This window comes from Trachemys scripta, chromosome 11 (genome assembly GCF_013100865.1).
Source record: "Trachemys scripta elegans isolate TJP31775 chromosome 11, CAS_Tse_1.0, whole genome shotgun sequence".
Taxonomy (NCBI): domain Eukaryota; kingdom Metazoa; phylum Chordata; order Testudines; family Emydidae; genus Trachemys; species Trachemys scripta.
This window is the reverse complement of record NC_048308.1, coordinates 39846985-39861727: the sequence shown is the minus strand read 5'-3', so window position 1 is coordinate 39861727 and position 14743 is coordinate 39846985. Positions and strand designations below refer to the sequence as shown.

At 43.9% G+C, this 14743-nt stretch overlaps 1 protein-coding gene across 7 annotated transcripts in view; it reads left to right on the top strand.

The window, feature by feature from the left end:
* CHN1 (chimerin 1) overlaps positions 1-14743 on the top strand; it is a 156040-nt gene that overhangs the window by 89464 nt on the left and 51833 nt on the right. Inside the window, exon 1 of one of the 7 annotated variants that reach the window (XM_034785640.1) lies at positions 10799-10822. The exons of the other annotated variants lie outside the window; for them this stretch is intronic. Coding sequence (XP_034641531.1) covers positions 10814-10822 — 9 coding nt within the window. The 5' untranslated portion in view covers positions 10799-10813. Of the gene's footprint in view, positions 1-10798; positions 10823-14743 lie in introns of those variants that run through there. 7 annotated transcript variants of the gene reach the window in all.

Genomic DNA, 14743 nt, shown 5'->3' with positions numbered 1-14743 from the left:
CTAGGGTTCCTAATACTGTAGGTTTGGGATGGAGGGTTGTTTGTTTTTGTTTCTTAAACTTAAGCATTCAAACCATTGCAACCTAAACTTGACCTTTGAAATTTCCTTTATTTTTTTAAATAGTCATAGCATGGGGGTTGGTGGGGGGCTTCCTTCTTATTTCCTGATGCCAGAAGAGGATCGCCTCACTAACGCATGTCTGCTAAGACCTTAGCAGAGGTGCACATCTCCTGTAGACCTTGGGCAGTGCAGAGAAGTAGGGCTCTACCAAGGTAAGTGCATCAACCCCTAATGAGCCTTAGGAAGGTTGTCGTGGCACCACAATCCTGACAAGCTGTAGGAACTTCTTGCTTTTCTTCCCCTGTGGGTCTTGGGATAGATGTGGGCCATAACAAGCCCTCACAGCTGTAGGGTGAGTACATTAGGAAGAGTAAACTTTTGGCGGAGGCCCCAAGGAGCTGTCCAAAGCAAAGAGGGTTTGGTGGGAGAGCTGAGGATAAGGTCTTCACTGCAGGAAAAGGCAAGGAGGGAGGCATTAGCACTTTCCTACCTTCTTCAGCAGACCAAATTCCTGTGGCTCTCACTAGCCTAATTGTCCTTCATCACAGAGGAGAAAGTTAATTGTCAGGTGGAGCAGGGAAGGAAGTGTTGCTTTTTTCTCCTGTCTTGTCCTGCTTTACCACGGAGCTGCTCTCGAGGCCCTCCCAAATCATTGGGTCTGTGGAAAGGGAATGAGGGATCAGGAGGACACCCTTACCCTGTGTCTTGCTCAGAGATATGAAGAGGCTGCCTGGAACAGAGGGGTACAGAGAACGATGCTTAGGATTAGCTCGTGGTGCAGCAAGAGAAGTCAAGGAGAAAGATTAATTACCCCATATAATAATGGTCTGGAAAATCAGCTCCGGTGTACAGTTTATAAGATAATATAGCTGTCTGCTCTGGAGAGATGGGCTTCCTGATACCCACGAAGAGATCATCCCATCCCAGACCCAAGCATGCCCCAAAAAGCGATCAGATCTCTCTTCCAAGCATAGTTCACCTTGATGTCTCCACCAAAGGACAAACCTATTGTAGTCCATGAGGGAAATTTTTATCACTGCAAAAATGCAGTGAAGTGGAGGAGGGCACAGAGATGTCAGAATCTGGGTGAGAACTGTGCTGGTGGGTAAAGAGATCAGATCCCTCCTGTGGGTCTCCTGAGATGTGAAGGAGAGAAGGTCCTACAGGAGGCTCAGGCAGCTCATCACTCCATAATGAAACGTTGTATTATCTTTATAAACTGAGCACAAGAGCTCATCTTCCATTTTAATCACTGGTTACAAAGAGGGATCTTCAGGGAAAATTATTTCCTGGGTTATTTGAGAAAATGGTGAGGGGATTTTAGGAGCAGTATATTGCGATTTCTGACACTATCTTTCCAATAGTCATACCTAGGATAAAGTGGGTCTCTTGGTCATTGTTTCTAAAGATGGTATTTAATGGTAATTTTTACTTGTGCAATAGGCCTGCTTACATAAAATACTCTCAAATTGTGGTGCTTTGTAGCTGGTTTGCTGACTGTCAATTCCATCACTTGTCAGGCTGTTTCCTGGGCTGTATATGTTGTTTTTGTTTTGCCCTCCTTCTTCCATCTGCCTTGTTCTAATTATTTTCTATTACTAATCACTTCTACAGGAAACAGGCTGGACTTTTTGAATTAGGAGAACTGTAAAGGGATAATTTTGTTATTTGCAAGTTTTTCTTACCTTGCTTTGATTTTATAACGTAACATTATATAGCTGATGATAATCACCTGGAGTTATGACTGTGTCTAATCTCAAAAACTAAGCAGAATCAGGTTGGGTCAGTACTTGTATATGAGACTCCCAAGGAAAACCCATGGACTGCAGGTAGTGGTAGTGGTCATGGCTCTTTTCACTCTGAAACGGTCGTGAACCAAAGCCCAAGATTCTAATGCTTTGTGTTTTAAGGATTAACATCAGACCCTTCTTCAGCTGTATACTGAGAGATTCCTCATACATATATTTTACCACCTTAATAAGCTATCCCTTTTTATACACAAAGCTCTCAACCATTTTCTCCTTCCTTCTTAAGGTATGGAAATGTTTTCCCATCTAAATGAATAACAACTTTTATACCAGTTATCTTTAAATCATCCTGCATAGGAATCCACATCATCAGGCTTTTATGTAGAGCTCAAAATCGTTCGGTCATCCTACATCTTTCAATCCACGGTAGGCAGGCACATCTGGTGCAATTATAATTGTCCATTAATAAGTGGTTACCCCAACCTTGCAGACCTGTGGAGAGTAAAATACTTGGGTAGAAGTGACAGCAGAAAGAAAATAAAGCTATCACATTAGTTAGGGATCTGGACAGAAATGGTTAAATGAATTTTTTAGATGTATTGGGGTGTAAAAGAATACTGGAGCTATTATATACCCCCTGGTTAAAGCGGTAATAGCCATCCTGTTCTGACCCCTATTTTTATTCCTTTCGAAGTGTCACAACTAATCATTTTTAAATTAAATTCTCAATGCTTGGTGTAAGCTCATAGTTGAAAATTTTCTTTTGAGTTTGCATAAAGTCAGGAGAGCAATTTAGTTACCTAGATAGAAATGCTTGCTCTTATTACTGCCCACTTGTCACACTTAGTCCTCAGCAACTGCAAGGATACCAGATGTTTCAAAAAATGGATTAGAATTAGAAAGTTATAAACTCTAACAAACCTAGACTCTTTTTTTAAAATATTAGCGCCAATTATTTAGAGCTATGCAGCTTTTAATGTTCTCCGATGTGCATCTCCTAATGTTTGTGAGCGCTATAGGAACCATCAGATTCACAAATCTGACACTTGCTGGCTGGCTTATTTTAGCATTGACCCCTCAGCATCGATATCCCTGGCTTTTAGTGGGGCTAGTCATGTGCATAAAGTTAACCACAAGCTAACATTTGCAGGCCCAGATGATCAAATTATACTAGATATACTCAGGGCCGGGCCACAACATTTTGGCACCTGAGGCGGGGAGCTCAAATGACGCCCCCATTCCCCCTTGTTTGGGCCAAAACTTTGAAAGGTCTCAATTCTGCTTTCTTCCTGTTCTGCTCCTCTCATGGTACTGCTCTGCTACCTACCCCAATAAAGGAGAACTAACAACTTAAAATGCCTTGTTCAAAAATTTGAAGTAACACTTAACTTTCAAACGCCTGAACAGCAAATGTAACTTTTCTTGTCTGCATAGTAAACACTGGTATTTTTATCTGTTTGAATAATCAAAGTGGTGCTTTCCGTGCCTTCTTGGATGCAAACTGCTTCCTGAAGGTCCACAGTCTGGGCCAGCTCATGCTCTATTGAGATGGTCCCAAGGCCGACCAGCCTCTCCTGTGTCATTGTGGAGTGTAGATGTGTCTTTATTAACTTCAGCTTGGAGAAGCTACGTTCTCCACTGGCAACTATTACAGGAAGTGTTAGAAGTATGTGCAGAGCAACAAAAGGATTTGGAAAGAGGGTGGTCATCTTATTTGTGCGCACATATTCCAGAACAGCCTTTGGAGTTGATCCTGCTGAAAAGTATCTTGAAAGGGATTTCAGTTAATCACCTAAATCACTCCCATCAATATCGCGCACATCATCATGTGTCAACACTGTCTCTAGTGCCCTGTATTGCTGGTGTAGGTCTTCTTCAGGTATAGTGAGGATTTTGGAATATCATACAACATCCCAAATATACTGCTGTGTTCCTTGAGCTGCATGAAACGTTCAACTGACTGTATTGCACAGTCTAGCACAGAGGTGGGCAAACTATGGCCTGCGGGCCACATCTAGTCTGCAGGACCCTCCTGCCTGGCCCCTGAGCTCCTGGCCCAGGAGGCTAGCCCCGGCCGCTCCCCTGCTGTTCCCCCTCGCCTGCAGCCTCAGCTCGCCCCGCCACCGGCGCAGTGCTCTGGGCTGTGAGTTCCTGGGACAGGGCAGCTGCAGAACTGGGGCCTGACCCAGTGCTCTGTGCTGCGAGGTGCGTGGCTGTCTCCAGCCAGGTGGCTGCCAGCCACGGGTGCTCCAGGCAGCGCGGTCAGGGGACAGGGAGCGTGGACGGGGGCGTGGATGGGGCAGAGGTCCCGGGAGGGAGAGCGAATAGAGGGCGCGGGCGGGCCATGCCTGGCTGTTTGGGAAGGCACAGTCTCCCCTAACTGGCCCTCCATACAATTTCTGAAATCCGATGTGGCCCTCAGGCCAAAAAGTTTGCCTGCTCCCGATCTAGCACCTGGTTAAAAAATTCAACTTTGAATTGTTGTTTGGGGTCTCTTACGGGATTATCCCATGCCTCGTAATCAAAATGTCGTCTTCTTCAGTGACTCTTTGTATTCTTGAATGGGTGGGAAAATAGGTTCAGTGTGAAGTTCCTCTGCCAACTTCTGTGCACTCTTCAGAACGTTTTGAAATCCCTCATCTGACCGGTAAGACTGTAGGTATGACTTTACTTTGTCCAGTTGTTCCATTGCTCCAGATATCTCAAGGTCAACACCTTGGAGACTCTTGCTTACAACATTTCTTTCAAATAGTATGTCATGCCACAACACTAAGCCACACAGAAATTTGAAGTTATGTATATTTCTGTTGATTCCATTTCCCTCTGCCACAGTTCTCCCATGAACCGTTCCTGTCATAGCATTATCCTCCATAATGGCAACTATGGCATCATATATCTTCCCAATTTGGTGTTTGATAGGCTTTATCGCCTCCACTAGACTTTCCCATTGTGTAGCACTCAGTGGTTTCAGTGTCAGAGAGGATGTTCCCAGATGTTGCTTCAAAATTTGCCATCGATGAGTTGATGCAGAGAAAAATACATAGATGCTTTGAATTACATTAAAAAATTCAGGAGCCTCACTAGAAGCTGATGCTGCATCACTGACCACCAAGTTCAATGAATTAGAACTGCATCGGACAAAAAAAGCTCAAGGGTTTAACTCTCGGATCCGTGTCTGTGCTCCTCTGTTCTTTCCTCTCATGTTGGCACCATTATCGTAGCCCTGACCTCTCATGTCAGCTATCACAATTCCCATATCTTCCAGCTTTTTAAAAAGCACATATGTCATACCAGCTCTTGTACTATCATCAATGTCAATAAAGTCTAGAAAATGCTCTCTGACAGTCACCGTTGCAGGGACATTTTCACAAGGTTCTGTTATTGTTACAAAATGCACCGTTAAAGTCATTTGTTCTGTATTGCTGATATCAGGTGTGCAGTCCAGAATAACCGAGTAATATCTTGCTGACTTCAGATCTGCCACAATCTTCTGTTTGACTTTTGTTGCCAGTAACTGTATGATCTCATTTTGAATTGTTTTTCCAAGGTAGTGGTATATGTACATTTCTTGGGTGGTGACTCTTCTTAGATGCTCCTGGAGTACAGCATCAAACTCAGCCATCAGCTCCACAATTTTAAGAAAATTTCCATTGTTTGGCACATACAGCTGATCTGAAGTGCCACGCAGTGCTAGGTTTTGGGTAGCAAGCATTCTCACAATGGCAATGAGCCTTTTCAGAACATTTTGCCAGTAAAGAGACTCTGATGCAATCTTCTCTTGATGCTGATCATCTATGGTGGCCTTTAACCTTAGTCTCATCTCAAGCTCTTTCCACCTATGGAATGCTTTCTGGTGATTTGCTGCCTTCTCATGGCATGCCAGATTTCTAGCCAGATTTTTCCAGTCCTTTGTTCCTGTAGAACCCAATGTGTCTGGAACATTAGACTGGAAGAGTTTGCAACAAAAACAGTATGCAGCATTCTAGGTTTTTGAGTACATACGCCATGGCCTCTCCACTTTATCACCGTTGGGGATTTCACACCAGTAATGTGTTGGATGGAAACTTCTATTTTCATTGTTTTTGGGGAACGTGAAGTTTTTCACTTGCTGTGGCCCATGCAGTACAAGGAAGTCCCTCAGGCTGCTGCTCAAGTGGATACACAGTCCTGGATCATCTAGACTGAAGGAACAAAACTCAGCAGCAGCTGTTTCTTGCGCCTCCACCACACTCTTCTCTGATCTACACTTTTCTTCAGGAATGTGCCTGGTTACATCCATTTGAGATGGAGATATGGATGCTGCAGTAACTGCCAGGTCACCTGCACTCTGACTAACTGGAAGATCAGGCATGTCCTCACCACTCACATCCTCACTGGGGCCGAAAGGCTCACCGTGAACATTTGTGTCTATGTATCTCAGGAGAGCTCCTTCCTGCTTAGATAGAAAAGTTTCCTTTGCTTGCTTGCTTTTTCTGAATGCTGCCCCAGAGGGGCGTTTTCTTCTTTCACTCATGACTGCTGTTCTGTGCCAGCTATAGTGGCTCTCAACACTCAGTTAAAGGGGACAAATAAGCAGGCTGGTAGCAGGGCCTGAGTGAGGGAAGATATTAGCGTCTTAAGGGCCTAACTGGCTCCTACTACTTCAGTTGACTGCCTGTTCTCCTCAAGTGGGTTCAGGGAAGCAGCAGGAAACAGGAAGCTCCCTGAGAAGCTGGTGTTAATCTGTCCAGGCTCCTGGGGGTGTTAGAGAGGTACATAAGAGGGTCCTCTTCCTCTCTCTCCCTGCAGCGCCTGTTATTCCCTTTCATCTTTTCTCCTGCCTTCCTGTTATGTCTCTTGTGCCCTCCTTCCTCCAGCACAGCACTCCACCATTTCTGTGCATCTAGAGCAGACAGAATACATATGCACCAGCAGCAGACACAATTTTCTACACTCTGGGTCCCAGTGGCTCCCCCCCCCCCGCTCCCAGTCTGGCACTTGAGGCGGCTGCCTCAGTTCGCCTCATGGTAAGGCCAGCCCTGGATATACTTGTATACTGCATTCAGTTCATGATCGTTATATCAATTGTTAGATGGATATTGTGTCAAAGTAAAAATAGGAAACTGGTATGTCTATAGGATTTGGGTATTGTAGGGTGACCAGAAGTTCCGATTTTATCAGGACTGTCCCAATATTTACTTGTTTGTCCCGCGTCCTGACTGATGTTCGGTTGGGACACGAATTGTCCCGATATTTTGCCCCCCCGGTGCATAGGCGGAGGGGGCTCCCCCTGGCCCCTCCCCCAACCCTGCCCCTTCCTTCCCCCATTGGATCCCTCCCCAAATCCCTGCCCTGACCCCGCCTCTTCCCCAAGTACGCCACATTCCTCCTCCTCCCCTCTCCCTCCCAGTCTTGCGCTAATTAGCTGTATGGCGGCGCAAGCGCTGGAGGGAGGGGGGAGAAGCAGGATGCGGCACCCAGCTCAAGGCAGGTGGAGGTGGAGCGAAGGCGAGCTGGTGCAGGGGAGGTGGGGCGTGGAGCTTCCAGTGGGTGCTCAGCCCCCACCAATTTTTCCTATGCTCCAGCGGCTCTTGTTGTTTTTTGGGGTTTTTTTTGCTTTTTACTTTTTTGTTTTTGTTTTTGTTTTTTCCGCCGCTGCTGGCTCTTGGGTTTGTTTGTTTGTTTTGGGTTTTTTTGCTCCGCCGGCGCCCGCGCCCCCCCGCCCGCGTCCCGATATTTCACGTCTCTCATCTGGTCACCCTAGTTTATTGCCAAGAATAATGTCCTACATTAAACCTTACTATGGGGTGTATGTTCTTAGTTTTCAGTGTGTGAATCAGGGATAGTAGCATTTAAAGAGCAAGCAGCTTTGCCCTTTCCTAGGCAAGAGTAAATGAATATGGAGATGAAAGGTTATATTGTTTGTTTCTATACTAAACATGGTTGGGAGGTGTTTACTAAGTGTTATGCATTATATCACGTCTCACATGTTATTGGGTGAGGAGTGTTTTGGGTGATTTTACAGTGCAGAAAAGTTATCATGAAGCAGTTACCAAAGCCAATATGGAAGTGAGGTACATTTGCATTCAAACATTGCTGTGACTCAGAATCAGCTTAAAGTAGCAATATGTTTAACACAAATGCATGAAAATTGAAAGTAACATCATGTATATTTGTATTTTTCGTGGAGCTGACATTTTTCAGATCCTAAATGACAGCTTTTCATTCAGTTCAAATTCCAAATGCTGTTAGCATTCAAACTGCAGCTTGGTGCTTTGAAACTGACAAAAGACCTCTGAACTGACAACTACCTTTGCAATAAACAGAAGGTTTTAAGACAGATGCATTGCTCAGCAAGTTGATATACTAGCAGCTACTGAATAACTTATGTTGGGGCTATGGATTAATTCTCTTAATTTTTATAGCTGAGAATCAAAACAACAATAAGCTTATCTATTTTATATGGTTTCAACCACTTAAAATGTTGATTGATATTAGTAGTATTAAAACAAGAGAAGAGTGAGGTTTTGTGGATGGTTTTTTTGTTTTTTGTTTTGTTTTTGTTTTTACTTCTAGTCTGGAAAAAGATAATTAAAAAGAGCCTGAATAAGATAAAAAGGGAAAATAACTTGGCTGAATAAGCAGAAGAAAACACATCTGTTGGTTCAGTATTTAAAGTTGTAAAAATGAAATGATACCTTAAGCATGGATTTTTAACATCAATGTGTCTTGGTGTTCAGAAGAACAAAATATTCTTTCCAAAGATGTTTTACCTCAAATTCCAAATGAAATGCCAGATTTTTGTATTGGCAATAGGGGCTTAGGAGTGATAGTTTCCTGGGCTTCATCTGAAAGTCATGTTTTAAGAAAGACTTGTGCCAATTAATTAAAAAAAAATCATTGGGATAGAAACAATCTACTCTGGCTGCACACTGACTTTTTTTCCTAAGCCAAATAGCTAATATAACACAAACCTTCAATGGAGAAGTGGGTTGGTGGCAGCCCATTTTCAGAATGATACCATTTTAAAATGAAGAAGCTATTTAAATTTGTTTCAGAACTGCTGTTTTTCCCCTTTTGAGATGATAGTTTCTTCATCCCTGGAATTGCTGACTCTTGGAGTGAGAATTCCTAGTGGCAATCACTTCAACCAGCAACATGGGTGAGTTTGCTGCCCTCTCACATAAACACTCACATGGGAGGAAAATTTAACAGGAGACAAAGAGGTAGTAAATGGGAAAGAAGACTAATATGTACGGGGGTGGGGAGGAATTGAACCATTCAAATAGGATATAGACTGACTGATTTCTAGTCTAGGATATTAGTTGCTCTACTTTTAGACTCGCTAGTGCCTGCTAATCTAGTTTGAAACCAAGAAACCACCAAGTAATGTCCAAAAGCACCCAGTTGTCCAAGTTACCAAAGCCAGCAAGGTTGTTCTATGGGAGCAGCAACTAGAAGAGAACAAAAAGCATCTGAACAGCGTAATAAAACCTGACTCCCGTTAGAAGTTACAGGCATGAGAAGGTTTTTTCATCTTTTCATTTATTTTCTAATTTTCTTTGTAAGGGAGAAACTTTCTTTGTTTTGTCTTTGCTTTATTTTCCATACTTTACAATTTTAATAATATGATAAATATTGTATTTCACTTTGGTGGTGTAGAAGCTCCCTGCAATTAGTAATTCTCTTCATTCCTCCTCCTCTTTTATCTTACCATTTTCTTCTTGTATTTTAGATAGGGCCCAAATTTAACAAGAGACCTAAGTACTTGCCTAATGTTCAGTACCTGAATAGTCTTTGGGCAGGTCTACACTATGGGGTTAAGTCAACCTAGTTATGCAACTCCAGCTACGTGAATAACGTAGCTGGAGTTAACGTAACTTAGGTTGACTCATTGTGGTTTCTACACCATGCTGGGTTGACAGGGGAAACTCTCCCGTCGACTTACCTTATGCTTCTTGTTCTGGTGGAGTACCAGAGTTGATGGGAGAGCATCTTCACTAGACCCACTAAATTGACCCCCGGTGGATCGATCACTGCAGTGTCAATCCGCGGTAAGTGTAGACATGCCCTCTCTGAGCTCAGTTTGGGCACATGTTTATACCTCTTGTGAATTAGAGATTACAAGGCTTTACTGCTGGTAATAACCTAAAGACTTTATTTTTGAGACTTCGTTAGAATGTAGTTCCACTGCTGGAGATCTTGAATCAAGCTCTGATCTCATTTACTCTAGATTTAAATCAGAAGTAACATGGTTACAGTCAATTGTTATTCCTGAGTTACATGAGTGTAACCGAGAGCGTATGTAAGGCAAATAGGATTTGATGCTTGAGCAGAATCTGATCCATATTTTGATTCTGTACTCTAGCCTTGTCTGAAAGTCAATCTTGAGCCTGATGTAGCAGTTCACTGAGTGTAGGTGCAGCTGCACCCATGCAGAATCCTGCACTCAGGAAATTCAGGATCAGGGCCTGGGGAAGTGCTAGTAGACACTTTGGACCACCACAGTTCCGAGCGCTTTTCAGTGTTGGATGATCAACAGGGGACTTCAGAATGATGATGAAATCACATTATGATCTGCAAGAATGTTACCTGCAAATGTTACAACTCAAAAAAAAATCCGTAATAAAAATATTTTAAAACTATTAACTCATCTTGATTACTGGGGTTATATCCAGGATTATTTTAGCAAGGATTAGAGGGTTTAGCACTTTTCAGTCTTAATTATGCTAAACAAGTATGATCACGAACTGAAAGTATGTTGGAGGGGAAAACTGTGACAACACATGTATCTTAGCAACATAGCTTACTCCGGAGGACATGGATGAATTCAGAATACTGGCTGTGCCAAAAGAACAGGTGTAGCATGAAATACAAAGAATGTTTAGAAATTAATGAGCTGCAGTTTTCAATTACAAAGTGTATTGACTCATTCTAGATTGAATTATTACACAGAACAAAAAAAGGCTAATATAAGGGGCAGAGTGCAGCTTGCCATGAGAAGACTGATGTGGATGTGAAATAGTATGCATGAGGTAAGAAAATATTAACAAGAGATAAAAAGAAACGTGCATAATGCCTGCACACATTATATCCAGCTCTGAGCCTCCTATTCCTTGAATACTGCAAATTAACTCAAATCAAAGAGAGCTTTGTGGACCAAACAATTATTATCCCCAAATTTAATTTCTTTAATTAAAAAATATGTAGGGTTTTCATGTAAAAACTGCTTATGAGAACATGGCTCTGGAGTAGATCAGATAAAGAACTGTGTTGTAAATTAATTTTTCCATAAAAATTTGTCACTATCAGAAATGTCACTTCTTGTAAATAGTTGAGAATTATTGGGGTTCTTGACAAAAGGAACTGTGTATGACAAAAGGGACTGTGTAAACTCTTTAAGGTGCAGATATTGTGCCTTCTTTTATATTTGGAAAGTGTTTAGCATATTGTGGGACACTCCAGAAATAAATCATAATTTTCCTCTAAAGTTTTTAGAACTAAATATAATTAAGGTGGAATTTGAATATTTATTTTATAGCCCTTATTTTCTTTGATTATTTAATGTGGTATATAACTGATAATGGACATTTGATGAAAGATTACTGTTAATGCAGTTTCTGCTTTTCATTATATTATGACTGTTATCCCTATGCTAGAGCATGTTGTGTTGTGGGGTTTGTAAATGACTTAAAAGTATATTCTGGATAAAATTTGCCATGAGGAATCACAGCCCAAGAAATTTTTATGTGAGGGATAATACCTCACTGAAATAAATGTCCATTGTCTGTTGGTCACAGTGATGCAGATCCCCACAGACAGGAGAAGGCAGAGGGGCAGGAGAAGGAAATAAAAGAAAATGATAGATAAATGTAATGCCATTAGCTGAAAAAAATAGAATAAGTTGACAAAATGGAAAGTGAGGGTAGAGGAGCTGCCAATGTGCTCAGTCAAGGCAGTTAATTAGGGTCATGTGGTTACCGGGACTCCTTTCAGGATGCTGTTGCCCCAGGCAAGAACTTTCTAGAATAGTATCTGTAGGTGATAGGTATTTACCGTTTGTATTATACTAGTACCTCTAAGCCTCAATCAGGAGCCCATTGTGCTAGGAACTGTATAGGTATGAAGTAAAAAGACAGTCCCTGACCCAGACATCTCATAGTCCTGGTTTGTGACAAGGTGAATGACACGTGTGTGTGTGTGTGTGTATGGGAATGAGAGGATGAGGAAATAGTGAAACAAGCAAATTTGTGCAGTAAGCAACTGTCCTAGCTCAGTGCCTGCCTAGTCATGTTCTACTGTGGGTGAAATCAACTCAGTAATGCTCATCTGTGCTAGAGACAGAGCTTTCTCACAAGCCATTCCAATACTGAAATGAACCCCGTGCACCCTCTCCCAAAGCTAAGGCCATCACAAACGTCACCACCTTCTGCTCCAAGTGCAAGGTGCAGTTCTTTGACCTTTCCTTCACTAGCATTAAACGTGCATGAGGAAGAGGATGAGAGAACAAACATTGCTTAATGCACTACTTACTGAAAGGTGCTCAGGTATTATGGTGAGCACCACGGTACAAGAATCTGTATAGTAGTCTTGGGCTCTGGCGTGCATAGAAAATATATGCTTTTTTATTTTTTTATTTATTTCCTCCCTATAGCAGCCATTCCAGATTATGAAGAATCAATATAGGACCCTTGGTTATTCACCCAAGAAAAATTGAAGTGCTGCTCCATTTTGTAGGCTGTGTATTTTTAGTTGAGTGGTGTTTAAGGGAATGCTTACATACCTATTTATAAAGACTGTTTAATTACTTAGTTATTCAAGTGACTGGTGTCTCAGGGTATGTCTACACTACGAAATTAGTTCGAATTTATAGAAGCCGGTTTTATTGAAATCGGTTGTATAAAGCCAATTGTGTGTGTCCACACATAAAATGCTCTAGGTGCTCAAGTCGGCGGACCGCGTCCACAGTACAAGGCTAGCGTCGACTTCCGGAGCATTGCACTATGGGTAGCTATCCCACAGTTCCCGCAGTCTCCGCCGCCCCTTTGAATTCTGGGTTGAGATCCCAATGCCCGGATGATGCAAAACAGTGTCGCGGGCGGTTCTGGGTACATGTCGTCAGGCCCCTCCCTCCCCCGTCACAGCAACGGCAGACAATAGATTCGCGCCTTTTTACCTGGGTTACCTGGGTTACCTGTGCAGACAACATGGAGCCCGCTCAGCTCAGCTGAGCTCACCGTCACCATATGTCCTCTGGGTGCCGGCAGACGTGGGACTGCATTGCTACACAGCAGCAGCTGCTAACTGCCTTTTGGCGGTAGACGGTGTAGCATGAGTGATAGCCGTGGGGCTGGCAGCCGTAGGGCTGCATTGCACCAGCCCCTTGCAGGCGATGGTATATTATGACTGGTACCCATCGTCGTCGTACTGAAGTGGCTGTCAATCATGGCCACCTGGGCAGACATGCTACTGTTTCGATGATGATGGCTACCAGTCGTAATATACTATTTTCTGCCAATTGCCCAGTATTGTCTGCTAAGCACCCAGAAGAGGCCGAGGGCGATGCTGGGTGCTGGCGGACGTGGGGCTGGCAGACGTGGGGCTGCATTGCTATACAGCAGCAGCCCCTTGCCTTTTGGCAGATGATGGTATTTTATGATTGGTAACCGTCATCATCGTACTGGAGAGGCTATCACTCATGCTGCACCGTCGGCTGCCAGCTTAAGATGTAAAAAATAGATTTGTTCTGTATTCATTTGCTTCCCCTTCCTCCGTGAAATCAATGGCCTGCTAAGCCCAGGGTTTTCAGTTTAATCTTTGGGGGGACCATTCTGTGTGACAGTTGTTTGTGTTTCTCCCTGTTCCTGTACGCCATGTCATCACTCGGCCCTCCCTCCTTCTCCTGGTCCATCAGATACTACTTTCGCGCCTTTTTTCTGACCAGGCGCCATAGCTAGCACTGGGATCATGGAGCCCGCTCAGATCACCGCGGCAATTATGAGCACTATGAACACCACGCGCATTGTCCTGGAGTATATGTAGAGCCAGGACATGCCAAGGCGAAACCCGGACCAGGCGAGGAAGCGATTGCAGCGCGGCGACGAGAGTGATGAGGAAATTGACATGGACATAGACCTCTCACAAGGCACAGGCCCCAGCAATGTGGAAATCATGGTGTCACTGGGGCAGGTTCATGCCGTGGAACGCCGATTCTGGGCCCGGGAAACAAGCACAGACTGGTGGGACCGCATCGTGTTGCAGGTGTGGGATGATTCCCAGTGGCTGCGGAACTTTCGCATGCGTAAGGGCACTTTCATGGAACTTTGTGACTTGCTTTCCCCTGCCCTGAAACGCCAGAATACCAGGATGAGAGCAGCCCTCACAGTTGAGAAGCGAGTGGCGATAGCCCTGTGGAAGCTTGCAACGCCAGACAGCTACCGGTCAGTCGGGAATCAATTTGGAGTGGGCAAATCTACGGTGGGGGTTGCTGTGATCCAATTTGCCAGGGCAATGAAAGACCTGGTGATAGCAAGGGTAGTGACTCTGGGCAACGTGCAGTCAATAGTGGATGGTTTTGCTGAAATGGGATTCCCAAACTGTGGCGAGGCCATAGACGGAACCCATATCCCTATCTTGTCACCGGAGCACCAAGCCACCGACTACGTAAACCGCAAGGGGTACTTTTCAATGCTGCTGCAAGCCCTGGTGGATCACAAGGGACGTTTCACCAACATCAACGTGGGATGGCCGGGAAAGGTACATGATGCTCGCATCTTCAGGAACTCTGCTCTGTTTCGAAAGCTGGAGGAAGGGACTTTCTTCCCGGACCAGAAAGTGACCATTGGGGATGTTGAAATGCCTATCGTGATCCTTGGGGACCCAGCCTACCCCTTAATGCCATGGCTCATGAAGCCGTACACAGGCAGCCTGGACAGTAGTCAGGACCTGTTCAACTA